General features: G+C 41.6%; 1 protein-coding gene across 2 annotated transcripts in view; it reads right to left on the minus strand.

Moving 5' to 3' along the window:
• LOC132989462 (uncharacterized) overlaps positions 1-13551 on the minus strand; it is a 29885-nt gene extending 16334 nt beyond the window's left edge. Inside the window, exons 1-3 of one of the 2 annotated variants that reach the window (XM_061057117.1) lie at positions 12343-12698; positions 2571-2768; positions 78-2373 (exon numbers count right to left, since the gene is read on the minus strand). In XM_061057117.1, the coding sequence (XP_060913100.1) occupies positions 78-2373; positions 2571-2768; positions 12343-12345 (2497 nt within the window). In that variant the 5' untranslated portion in view covers positions 12346-12698. Of the gene's footprint in view, positions 1-77; positions 2374-2570; positions 2769-12342 lie in introns of both variants that reach the window. The other variant, XM_061057118.1, reaches the window with a different exon arrangement.
• Positions 13552-14379: the final 828 nt, after the last annotated feature.

A 14379-nucleotide genomic window follows, 5' to 3' on the forward strand; every position in this document is an offset into this window, starting at 1 on the left:
GATATTCAGAAGTAAACATTAATGTCTAAGCCTAAAATATGGAATACAACTTCTCATTACTGGTCAGTCCTCTGTACCTGCCATGACCTTGTTCCTCCTGCTGATCTTAGGTGACACCAGTCGAAAGGCTGTGCTGTGTTTACATTTCACCACATGCAGCTGAGGGATCTCTACACAGGAGTCAGCAGCTTCTCTTCTCCGAACTTTTTGACCTTCAACAATGACAAGCTCACACTTCTCTGAGATGTCCACCACAGCTGTGGAGAGCGATGAACATCTTCCATCTGACATGGATACCCTGTTCGGTGGTGCTGATTGGGAATTAGAAAAGTTTGGACTCATTCCCATGGAATTGCTTCTGCTTTGTAACCTTTCCTGAGGTTTTAGGTTAATGTTACTTTCTGCAATTTGACTTGGACCTATTGGTAAAGTGTGGTGTTTTGCAGAGATCACATCAGACTGCTGAGTATTATTTGTGCTTGATTGATCTCTATTAGTGTTTAAACTTCTTCCTGCTGCTAAGTTTGCCCAGTTTACATTGTGAAAGTTGCCATAAGTTTGGGCAGAATATGTGTCCCTTGGTTCCTTTAATGGCAGAGTGGTCCTCTCAGTTGTCTGATTAGGCATCCCGAAAGTTTGTAAAACATTAGTTTCTCTGTAATCCATACAGGGGGCAGTGTTTGAATCTCCTGGTTTCCAATATGGAATAGTGTTTTTTTCTCCCGACTCCTTACATATCGCTCCACTGACAGATGAAGCATTTTTTTGTTGCATCTCAGGATCAAACCACATTCCTTTTACATTACACGATGGTCCCCCTGTTTCAGTCCCTGGACGCCTCTGTGTTTCATTGCACTTTGAGAGTTCACCATCCTCCTCCATCACAGCTAACATACTCCCCCTCTCTTTCCCCTGTCCAAAGGCAACAGGGTTTTGTATAGCAGCCTGGTAGGAATCCCTGTACCGACACCTCAGCTCCTGAGCTCGGGACACCTTTCCGCCCTGTCTTCTCCTCATGCAGGGGGTGCAGGGTTTCTCTGAGAATCGGACAGTGCGGACACACTGAGAATTATCTAGGGTGTCAGGGTGTGGGTGATTAGATTGGGAATGATGGAGACCAGATGGAGGTCGCTCTTCTGTGGACATGTTGGGCCTCAATGATACAGCTGCCTCTGATCTACAATGACCTTTTTGCAATTCTGAATGTAAATTCACATTTGCCAGTGACTGTGCTTGAGATGGTATCTGTGTGTTTGGCTGTCTTTGCGTCTGCCTGTTCAACTGCATTTGTGTTTGTGGTTGAATTTGTGCGTATCTGTATGGATATCTTTGGATTTGTGGTTTGATTTGTGCATTTGACTGCATTTGCATTTCTAATTTCTGTTTGTCTTCTTTTACCTTCTGAGCTTGGCTAAAAAGCATAGTTGCCTGCAGAATATCAATATATTCCCCCTCTGCAGAAACTTGACCAACTGGTCCACTCCTGTCTATATCTTTTATGTTTGCAGTTTTATTTCTTTCTTTGCCTATATCTTCACTTTTACACCCATTTGTATCTACACTTGCCGGAGAGCTTGGACCTGCAGCAGTGCTTGTTTTTGTAGCTTTATTTGGATCTACTTTCGTTGAGCAGTTGTCCCATGAATTAGGGGACACCTGACCAATCAGCTTAGGCTCTGTTTCGGCCTCTTGCACTTTGACCAGCCTTGATGAAGAAGCAGTCCTAGAGTCCACTAGGCAGAGTGACACAGCAATGCCGTGCTTGGCTGGACATATTCTTGTCTCAACAGAGAAGGGATGTGAAGGAGAGGTTAAGATAGGATTCTTAATGGTTATAGGATAATGTTTGGGTGCAGACTCTTCTGAAGGAGAAAGAGGAAAAGAAAGATTTGAAGAAGGAACAGGATGAGGAACAGGTGGTGGATGAGGAAGCAGGGGAGCTAAAGGAGTATGCGACGGAGGAGCCGAGGCCATGCTACTCCCAGCACACACTGGCACATCCACAAAATCAGGCACAGCCACCCGTCCCCATGGTAACCTCACCACGCCCTGCTCGGTGGCCAGCAGGCATTGGCTAAGAGGAGTTCCATGTCGGCCCTGGTTGATGTCCTCTAACCAGTCACAGCTGAATATACAAGGGTATGAAGTCTCAGGGATTGGGGTCTCCTCAACTAACTCTGCTATAAGCCCCTCCTCTTCCAGGAGGCTGCAGACCACAATACGAGCTGATTGGTCACAAAACGGTGCCACCTGCAGGTAAAAGTCACCAGGCTGAAGTTGCTGGGGGTCGATGGGAGCTAGGTTGACAACAACTTGGTCACCCAAACACAGAGGCCAGCCCTCACACAGGAAGAGAACATCAGAGTAGGGAGCCTGAAGGGTACACAGCAATGACTGTATGAGGTTTAAGAAATTACAAGAAATCATACTGTATAAATATACACTTTAGTCTGTTGTTGATGAAGCATCAAGTCCAGTAAGATATTATTCCTTGAAATCAAATACAGTGAATGTTTGTAGCTTTGGACCGGCACAGGTTTAGCTCCTATAGATATCGATATGTGACTTACACATGCAGCCTGCTGCACGGTGTCCAAGATGTGCTTAGCTGGGACCAAAAAGTCCAGCAGGCACCGTAGGGAGTCCCCCTGATAACGGCTTTCAATGGTTAGGAAGAGCTGGCTTAGAAGAGTGGGGGCAGTGGCCTCGAAGGGCGGATACAGCACGGACAACAGGTTCTGGATCGAGCCCTCCAAAGAATCAAGGTTCTGAAAAAAGGTGAAAGGAAAAGAAGAGTTCATTAATGGTCCACACAACATCATTTTCACAGAAGTCATGGCTGATACTGTACGTGAAAAGACATACACAACTTTGACAACTTGTCGTCAGTCCAAATTTTACATTTCTAAACTCCACATCAGAAATTCCAGTAATGCTATGTGGTGTAGTTCAAACTTTGTAACATAAAAATTGGAATATAAAGTGTACTGTCCTTTCATCTACTCCCACATTCAACTCCTCATCAATGGTAGAAGATTATAGACAAGCCAATGGAGTTAGAAAAATCTCTACGAGGTCTTAATCTGACAACCTAGATTATTCTTCAGTTCATAAATGAATAAAAGAAAGAAAAGGTGAGAAAAACAATGATGAAATTTAGGAAGCTGTGAACAGTATACAGTAAGCTATATGATCTAAGCATGCACAAACTGTGGTTTAGAAAAGTGAAGTGCGATCTGTTGGCAACAAACTGACCAAACAGCTGACGGCTTATACAAATGAAAGGGCTGTCCTGACTTCAAGGTCAAGTAGTTAAAAATATATATCATTACATTCTCAAAAACATGACTTACACCTAAACTACAACCTTTTAATATGCAGAACTTTACAATGGTTTTGTAACCTGTCTGCAAACCCCCCAATTATGAAAAAAGTCCATCCTCTCTCTTTTGCCTGTTCCACTTTTCAGAAAATGTGTGCTCAAACAAGCGGTTAGGAGATTTTCCCTTTGTGACATCACAAAGGTCAGTAACCCCTCCCCCAGGTGGGTGACACTCCCACAGCTAGGTGTTTGTTCTGCCCTCTAAATCTGCCCTTCCATTGTAAACAGTAGGGCATGGGGTAAAGAAAGCCCAAGCTACGTCCCCTTTCAGAGGGGCGTGGTCAGAAACAGTTTATATGCATTTAAAGCTACAGACACAGAATCAGCCTGTTCTGAGCAGGGCTGGTGCAAGAAACTTTAAATAAATGTTTAAGGGAGCTCTGAGATTTATTTAAACTTGTTGAAAAGGAGGATAATATGTGACCTTTAAAATGAATAATATAACCAGCGACCTGTACAAACTGTTTGGTTAGCTTCTGTGTAGGTACTTGTGCCAGCTTCTCAATGGATGTGCTGACCATTATCTACTGAATGCAGTACACTAACTATTGATCAATACCTTATAACCTCACTTTCAAAGTCCTAATCCATCCATTTAAAGATCATCAGAAACTATTTCCTTTTAACATTTAAGCTGAATCCATTGTAAGCTACAGTAGAGCTAAAAACAGGAAACCTGGAGTCAGTCTCTTTCATCTCCCTGGCAGCTCACAGTAAATTGCACAGACACTGTCCTCAACCTCATGACCTTCTGAGAGAATAGCTACACAAACAGTCGGTGCTCGTCATTAAACATATAGTCAGGCAGCCTGACAGCAAACATCCAAGTAAACACAGTGTGTAATTACTGGTCTCAAGGCTAGCTAGCCTCCTGGTTTATGGTTTCACATTCCCTTTGACCTGAACCCAGGGCCCGCTACCCACTTTTAGGCCCTGCTTTATATAGCGCAGCAAAGGCCACGGCAGCAGACCTCGGGGTTAATGTATACATGCATGGCTGAGCCTCTGTGGGGAGATGTGGCATCAGTAAGACTGATGTGTGAATGTGGACACATAGCATGCATGTTGCTGCTTTCCCAGGCGTGTACTCAGTGTCATTTTTTTAATAACTAATGTCAGTTAAGAAACAAGGACAAGTAGAAAGAGAGCTTCTTACTTAGACATCTTCCAGTTTTTAATCATTTTGGCCAAAGGTATTTAAACATGTATTGCGATATACATAAATTGTCTCTCTGGTGGCGAGACTAAAAAAACCTGACCATCAGATTTGAATTTAAGAATTATTCTACTGAACCTTAGGGTTTTCCAGATGTGCTGATGAAGAAAGACAGACATGGATGTAGGGGGATAATGAGAGAGTAGGGTGTGTTAGGGTGTGATGAGTTATGTCCCCTCAGACTAACTCTGGCTCTCTGTCTGTCCGGCTCTGTTATCTGTTATATGTCTTTGTCTCTGCATATTTGAAAAAAAGGGAAAATGTTGCACTCTTTGACCAGGAATGCAGGATAAGAACGCACTTCATAACAAGTAGATCTGAATTATTCTTTTCTTTTCCAAAAACACATATTTTTTTATGTATCTGCTTCTGCATGTTTTCTTGTTTTTGTCTCAAGAAACATTGGTCATCCACCCTTCCTGTCTTATCCTTTCACATTATGATTTGAAAACACTGGACCCAAGGCCAGTCCACAGCCCTCACAGCTCCTGGAACAACACAATGACTCAGTGTTCTGGTCACTCCTGCCACACCCCTTTGGGACAAAACGCAACGATGAGCATCATAATCACATGAAGGAAAAGGGGGAAGGACAGTAATGTAGGAAATTAGGGGTGGTTGTCAAATATGAAGAGGATAGTGGTGGCAGGTCCAGAAGCATAATATTGTACTGTAAACTGATTTTGTTCCAGATTATAAAATGTAAATGAAATGTTCTCCCACACTGAAGAAATAAGAGCCTTCTTCATCAACTCCTAAATAATGTCTGCCAATTTTCTGGGATTCTGGGCAAAGGGAAGTTTGCAAATCGCAAAAAACATAAATGTGACCTTAAGGAGAAAATCAAATAGTGATGTTAGGTGTGGTCTGCTGTCAACAATAACAAATAAGGACAGAAAGAAGAGAAACAAATTTAACTTGGGAGAGTTTTTACTGCTGGAAATGTCAGCTGTGAAAAGCAGGACACCATTTAGTGTTTACAAGAAACATCAAAGGGCTGCGTGGATGCTTTGTGGCCTTTGTTTTCATTTAATGCATGTGTTTATTTGTGTGTCTGTTTCCAGTATGTGGTGTATGAGTGGATTGTGTGGACCTGCCATTCTGCATACTGTCGCTGTAGATTCACAGAGCTCTATAAAAACACTCCGAGCTCTCTCACTCAGCCACTGAAATAAATGAGGACGCTCACATTACTGTGGATAAGATGTCTGAGTGCGGGAGCTGAGGACAGTTTGAATATCTCTGTCCAGTATCATTATGAAACAGAAATAGTCTTTGTACATTCCTGATGTCAAGCAAGTTCCTGCCTGGACAAGAGCAAAAATATTTTACGGTGAAAAAAGACAAGCACGCATGCTGTCTTCATGCCCTGATGAAGCATGTCTGCAACTGTGGGAATAATGTTTCATATTTTTTTTTAAGCATTTTGCTTATTTTTTTATTTGAAAGTATGCGGTAGAGTGTGAGTGAATTGAATATGCTGCTAATAACTGTTAATCAGGGTCAGGGAGGCAGACACAACCTCTCTTTTAGGAGTAGAGACTTTAAAAACTGTCCTTTCTGTTCAAGCTTAAACTATTGTTAGGGCTGGCTCAGGCTTGGTGCAGCCCCTAGTTACAATGATTTAAAGTCACTAGCTTTAAATCTTCAAATTCCATCAACATTACTAACCATTTACTTTCCTCAGACTTCTTGAGCTACATCATTTCAAAGGTCTCTGTGGACCGCCTGCTTCTGTGGACCTGCTTGACTCCAGCTGTAATGTTTTATTATCACTGAGCTGCTCACCAACGACTTCTGTAGTTGATATTATCAGTCCTTTTATCATCATCATCATAATTGTAAATGCTTATATTAGACCTGTTGACTTTAACTCTTATAAATATAATAATTATATTATCAGTGTATATTCACTACTTTGTTATTCCTGCTAATGGTACAACCACTTTGTGGTAGTATGCAGTATGTAGTATGTGGTAGTTTACAGGTGGTACAACCACCTCTACTGGCACTGTACAGTAGCTGCAAGTCTGTATTAGCTGTTGTTGTTGTTTCTTTTTGTTTCTCTCTATCCTTCTCTTTTTTTCTGCATCTCCCTCTATTCCACTTGCCAAGCCCAACACAGTTTCAGCACATGGCTGTTCAACATCAGTCTGGTCCTGCTCGCGGTTTCAGTCTATTAAAAGGAAGATTTTCCTTGCTACTGTGACTGATAAGTGTTGCTAAGTGATGTGATCATGGTGGATTAATGTTGGGTAACTAGTACAACAAAGAATACAGTCTAGTCCTGCTCTATTTGTGTTTTGAGAGAACATTTGTTATAAATTGGCGCTTCATGAATATAATTGATAGATTGATTGCTAAGCATTTTAGCTGCTAAACAAGGAAACAAATAATAACCCCAACTGGGCTGTTAGGTGGCAACTGCAAAGTGTGAAAAATCATTTATGAACTTGGTAAATGGACTTGAGCTTGTAGAGCGCATTTCTAGTGTTCTGACTACTAAAAGCTCCTTTACACCACATGACACAACTACTCATTCACACACTGATGGCAGAGGCTGCTGTGTAAAATGACCATCAGAAGTGACTAATCATATTCATCATTCACACTACGCCGACAAAGCAGCAGGAGCAACTCGGGGTTAAGTGGACACATTGGACATGTGGATACAGGAGCTGGGGATCAAACGCCCGACCTTCCGGTTTAGATACGACCGACTCTACCAACTGAGCCACAGCCGCCTCTACTAGTTTATCCTGTGTAAAGATGTGGCAAAACTACATTTTGAATCAATGAAAACATTCAATTGTATTTAAAACATTTAATCTCATCTTGAATTCAGTATTTTCAAGTGTTTAGAAATAGAAAACCAATCACTGAAAAAACTACGCCAATAGCAGAATTGATTATATCCTTATTTCTTATTATAACAAATGCATCCACTCAGTTTATGAGTCCTCTGAAGTCTCCTTACAAATATGCAGTTCATGTATACAAGATGCCTGAGAAATATGTGAAGCACAATAAGCAAATGGGAAATTATTTGGCCACACTTCAAAGCCTCAGACACTGATACTGCCTTTGAATAAGCACGATAAGAATCCACTTCCTGTGTTTACGTCTGTGGTTTTTCTAACTAAAAAAGAAAAGACAACTGATATATAGAAATTCCCAACAGGATACTATAACTACTTAAAATCATTTTCCTGTTGCCCACATAAAGAGGAGCTGAGGAAGAGTTGGTTCGATCCCCAGTTCCTGCAGCAACATGTCCAATGTGTCCTTAGGCAAGACACTTAACCCTGCATTGCTCCCGCTGCTTTATCGGCCGCATATGAATGTATGAATGTATGAATAGGATTAGTTACTTCTGATGGGAACTTTACATAGCAACCTCTGCCATCAGTGTGAGAATGGGAAAGCGCTTTCAGTAGTCAGAAGACTAGAAAGGGTCTAAAGTCCATTTATCATTTAGTCCATTTAAGCCTTAGAGCTCAGTCACACATGCCTCCAGGGACAAACTAATTACTATACTCCGACGACTAGACACATACATTTCTCATTCTGTAACACTTAACACAAATCAAATCTCACCAGCATCCTTTTTTATGTTTCAAGAGGACATTTGGGCGACCTACGACCACATTTCTTTTTTAAATTTCCGAGTGTCAAGAGGCAGATCTGCACATTGTTTGTTATCTTTAAGTGTCACCACTGTTCTCTCCTGCTGTGCCTTTTAGAGGACAAATACAAATGAAATATGTGGATGGATGTGCCTTTTAGCCATCATTAATATGGATACTTTTTTAGATGTCAATGAGGTGCCAAGGTTGCAAGCTCTGACTTCCCAATTGTTAGAAGGATAGATAAAGAAGAAACAACACTGACATTTTTTGCATCATTGTTCTTTTCAACAGAAAAATCTACATCTACATTACTTAGGCCGGAGATATACAGATATATGGAGATGGCTGCCTCACGTCTTCTGCATCTGTTGAGCATGTCGGCTTTTCACATACTGAAAATTGCTGCTGTTCTTTCACAGCTTCGCCTTTTATTTTATGATGATGACATAACATGACAGGAGAAAAATTGACATTGAAGACAACGAAAGACAGGCACTAAGACACAGTACAGACACAAACAATAAACGCTTACATTGATACAATGAGTAGTAAATCGCCCAAACTCCAAGCCACTCCAAGTCAGCTTTTTACTCTGCTCTATTTCCATTGAAGAGTATTCACTGAAAATAAAATCTTTCTAAATTAAATCCAACCATACAGGAAAACCAGACATTTTAACTATTTTGTTTTATGAAAGAAAATCTGATGAGGCTGTAAACAGGTGACAAATATTTTTTTTTGAATTGAATTGAATTGAACAGATAACAATGGCGCCTATGTTGGCAAACCACAGAACAATAGATAGAGCATATTTATTACTTAGACCAGGCGAGGTAATATAGAGCCTCCTTGTTTAAAAAAAGATGCCAATAAAAGTTGAAATTCTTTTATGGTGAAGAAGTTTGACGTCAAATGATTCACTTTTTTTTTTTTTGCTTTAGTTGTGTTTTACATCAACAGCCTGTAGATCAAACTTTAAATTTGAATCCCCCAAGTTTATAACTAGTATTTTTCTAAATATTTTGAAGCACTACATTCAGAGTGGCATATGTAAATACACCATATATTTCCTACATCTGGTGTGTCTGTGTGTCAACGCACACTGAATCACCAGAGCACAAGCACAAACTAAATCACACTGAGGTCTGACCTAAACACAGGCTGAGAAGAGTTACTAAACAAGACCACTGTGGCACCGTGACGGCCAGACGGTATATTTAGTAGCTTCACAGGGATCAGTGAATCTGAGCTTGCAGAAGGCAAACACTAATCATAACGTCCTTGATCAGCAGGACAGTTTGAAGGTGGCTGTAAACCATGCAGTCAGGAGGCAGCGAGGCCTGTGTTTAAGTCGTTAAAATCACGTCAGGGAATTATGAATGAGCCGGGACTTTGGGCACATCTTTAAATTCATCACGCGTGAGTTGGTGTGTCTGCACTGTGTGTGTATGTGTTTGTGTGTGTACGAGGTGTGTTATTATATCAAAATGTGGATTAGCTTTCACTGACACTCTCATCTGTAATTAGCCCAGAGCTGTGCTTAATGTTACTCATACTGTCAGATTAAATAACAAACAGCCAGAAATGATCACTTAGATACAGGAAAAACAGGTGAAAACACAAATGAACTGCACTTAGTCATAGTAAGACCCACATCAAAATTACATTGCATCAAATCTTATAAAAAACAGATGATGATGAATCTTTAAAACGCACAGAAACAGATCCATGTTTAATGAACCCAATTTGGACTGAGCATTAGAGTGTTTTCATGCGGCTCTGCACAAAATCTGGCTGAATAAGACTATAAGAAAACCTTTAAGGCACTGAATCTCCAAACTATTGAGAGAAATAATCTGTGTATTTTTACACAGGGAATAGAAATGAACAGTTGTTCAGACCTGTCAGAGTCCAACACACGCTCAGCTTCCACAGAGCCCCATCAAAATAGTCGCCATGTAGCTCAAAGTTACTGACACTGAAACATATTATATCAAACATGCTGCTGAGTACAATGAACGTCGATGCCACCCAGATCCGAACCGAGGCAGGATTAAGAAGTGGGCCCAAGGTAAAAGGCGATGTGATGATTTGTAGATTTGCAAACAGAACTGTCAAGACGACTGTTGCGTATTTCCATTGAATCAGCAGAACAGAACAAGAAGTCCTTCTGCTGAGAGTAAAAGGATGCTCTGTGTAGCCTGGTCAACACAGGAACAAATACCAAAACATTTAGGTCACTCCCTAAACAGGAATAGTCAGGTTAATGGACTCTGGCTTCAACAAGATGGCAAATATGCAGAATACACAGCAGGAAAATCACAGCAATACACACACACCCACATACACAAGTGAAGCCCTGTCAAATTAAAACTAGAGTATAGCTGGGCGGGATTTTTTGAATCCAGCTCTCTACATAACATCCTCCCATGTGTGAGTGCCAAACAAAATCAACATTATATAGCTAACCAGGCACACCCTCTCTGCAACGGAGGTACTGTGTTTAATGTAAGCCCACTGATTCAGAAGAAAGTGTAAATCTTCATGGAAAACATGTGACAATTTTGATTTCATAACTTTAACTTGCACATGCTTTGGATATTTCCTTCACACTGGATCTGTTCTAGCTCCTGAATGACTCACATGCCAGTAAACAGGGATCCAGGAAGGAAGCAGATACAGTGGCTGGTTTGTGAAATGTGCCTGAATGCTCTGTAACCTGAGACCTTTACCTTGAGTCAAAACACTCTAGTACAGAGCAGCAGCCAGTGTAAGCTATGGGAGCTATGCTGTTCGTTGTACACAGTCAGAGCAGAACCATGTTTAACATAGCAGGGGAGTTATAAATAAGACTGCAGTAATATTTAAAAAGAGCATCTATGTTACAAATTCAATTCTACATGAAAGGATTTAGGGCTGCACGTGGTGCAGTGGTTATCACTGTTGCCTCAAAGTAAGAAAGTTCCTGGTTCAATTCCCTGTCGGGCCCTATTCTGTGGAGTTTGCATGTTCTCACCTTGCATGCAGCCCTCTGGGTACTCCAGCTTCCTCCCACAGTCCAAATACATGCTTGTTAGGTTAATTGGATACTCTAAATAGCATACAGGTGTGAATGTTTTGTCTGTCTCTATCAGCCCTGAAAGTGACAGGGGAAAAGCTAAATGGTAAATGGTGACAGCTAAATGTACTTGAGCTTGTATAGACCTTTTCTAGTCTTCTGACTACTCAAAGCACTTTTACACCGCATGTCACACCTACACATTCACACACTAATGGCAGAGGTTGCTACATAAAGTGACCATCAGAAGTAACAAATCCCAGTCACACGCCGTGTGAGCAGCGGGAGCAATTCAGGGTTAAGTGTCTTGCCCAAGGACACATCAAACATGTTGCTGCAGAAGCTGGGGATCAAATCCCATTTCCGGTTGAGAGACGACGACTCAACCAACTGAGCCACAGCCACAGCTGGGATTGGCTCTAGCCCCCACGAGTGGGAAAAGGGCTAAAGATATTGGATGAATGGATGGATTAAATAGTTGAAGATTTGTTTTGAGTTTAAGTTTTTTATAGAATGTTTAGTTGTGTAAGCAATGATTGTCATGCCTTTTTGTTTATCATTTAGTCCAGAAAATAGTGAAACATGCCCATTTAGTTTTATCAAAGTGCAAGGTTACATCAACCTAAAGATATTTACTGTATAGAAGATATTGTACAACAATGTTGGATTCACCCAGTGACAAACAAGAAATTATTTATCAAAGTGATTAAAAAACCCATGAAGATATTATTCAAGATGTTGAAATCTCCATCTCAAAGAGAAGAAACAAACAGCACCTCACCATGAGCCATGTCGTCTCACAGACAGTCAGGCAATATGACAGGGGAATGAAGGACTGAGTTGAAAGCTATTTAATTTTAATATCAGATTTAACATCTTGTAGTCAGGTTGGTAGACATGTCATGCAAACTCAAATTCTTCCAAACATTATATTAGCAAAATAAATCAATAATCCTTTTTTCAACGGCATCTGTACAACAAGAGGCAGGGTAAGAAAACATGTCATCTAAGATTCGATTGCGCAAAGTTTGAAAAACAAACCAGATTTTTACATTACCATCTTCCTTTCTGCACGCGCTCATTCCTATATGTCACAACAGCAGCAGTTTCTGAAATAATCCAAGTGCAGTTGTAATCATCTGTAGAGCTGCTGCTCCGTGGCTGTTTAACCAAAATGAAATCCATTCTGCTCAGAAACCCGTTCACAGCTGAGCGAGTGAGGACAACCCTAAGCCAGCCAGATGAGCATTCATCAAGTCCACAGCGGAGCTGCACTTAGTCTTTGATTTTCCCTGTTTCCTCTCACTCTGTGTGTCTGATTTACTGTGCCCCTCTCTTTCCCTGCTTCTCTGCCTCCCTATGTTTGCTCTCTCCCCCTCACGGTGACTCAAATGCTGGGCGCTATGTTTGACTGAGAGGGACAGCGTGACATGAGGGGAGGTGAGAGAGGGAGAGAGAGAGAGAGAGAGAGAGGGAGAGAGAGAGAGAGAGACAGAGAGAGAGAGAGGGAGCGAGAGAGAGAGAGAGAGAGACAGAGAGAGAGAGGGAGAGAGAGAGAGAAAGACAGAGAGAGAGGGAGAGACAGAGAGACAGAGAGAGAGGGAGAGAGAGAGAGAGAGAGAGAGACAGAGAGAGACAGAGAGAGAGGGAGAGAGAGAGACAGAGACAGAGAGCAGGAAATCCAAGTACATGCAAGTGAAAATTCTTGAGTATTTCTCTGTGTCATCTTCTTACACACAAACACAAGCACACGCACACACACACACACACACACACACACACACACACACACACACACACACACACACACACACACACACTCGCGCACACACACACACACAGAGTATCAATAACATGTTCATATTTTTATTCTAATGCCATCCATAACAGTGTTACAGTATTCTAAACAAGCCATGGCCAGCCAACACAAAATGATACACAGGCAGATTCAGGGGATGTGTGTGTGTGTGTCTTGTCTGTGTATCTGGTATTATTCATGTTGTTGGGATACAAATGGTCGGCTTTGGCTCAGTTGTAGAGTCGGTCATCTCTCAACCACATGGTCGGGGGTTCAATCCCCAGCGACCCCAAGGTCCCACAATTCACCCACTGTGACAGCGGTGTTAACCAGAGGACTGTCATTGGTCCCAACAAGGCAAACCATTAGATTGTGTAGTAATAGTTTCAATTATCCTGCTGACTTTTATCTTAATAATGCCTCCATTTGCAAACTCTTATTTCTTCACCAATACAACGAACAGTGGTTATGGCATATTGATATAAAATTATTACAAAGAAAATAACCAAACACTCAAAAACTGCAAGTTCTCCAATTAAGAGTGAATGAGTCAGGATCAGAGCCATTTGCTGTTTGATATGCTTAATGCTGTCACTGTAGAACCAAAACCACCAACCACCACGGCTTCATTCTTCCTGTCACAAGGCCATCAATATCGAAAAATCAAAGGGAAAGGTTATCAAACTGGTTCCAAACCAAAATATGGGGGTTAGAGAAGAGAAGAGAAGAGAAGAGAAGAGCAGAGAAGAGAAGAGCAGAGAAGAGCAGAGAAGAGAAGAGAAGAGAAGAGAAGAGCAGAGAAGAGCAGAGAAGAGAAGAGAAGAGAAGAGAAGAGAAGAGCAGAGAAGAGAAGAGCAGAGAAGAGCAGAGAAGAGAAGAGCAGAGAAGAGAAGAGAAGAGCAGAGAAGAGAAGAGCAGAGAAGAGCAGAGAAGAGCAGAGAAGAGAAGAGCAGAGAAGAGAAGAGCAGAGAAGAGCAGAGAAGAGCAGAGAAGAGCAGAGAAGAGAAGAGCAGAGAAGAGAAGAGCAGAGAAGAGCAGAGAAGAGCAGAGAAGAGAAGAGAAGAGCAGAGAAGAGCAGAGAAGAGAAGAGCAGAGAAGAGAAGAGAAGAGAAGAGCAGAGCAGAGAAGAGAAGAGAAGAGAAGAGCAGCGAAGAGAAGAGAAGAGCAGAGAAGAGCAGAGCAGAGAAGAGAAGAGCAGAGAAGAGCAGAGAAGAGAAGAGAAGAGCAGAGAAGAGAAGAGAAGAGCAGAGAAGAGAAGAGCAGAGAAGAGAAGAGAAGAGCAGAGCAGAGAAGAGA

Source organism: Labrus mixtus, chromosome 15 (assembly GCF_963584025.1).
Source record: "Labrus mixtus chromosome 15, fLabMix1.1, whole genome shotgun sequence".
Classification (NCBI taxonomy): Eukaryota; Metazoa; Chordata; class Actinopteri; order Labriformes; family Labridae; genus Labrus; species Labrus mixtus.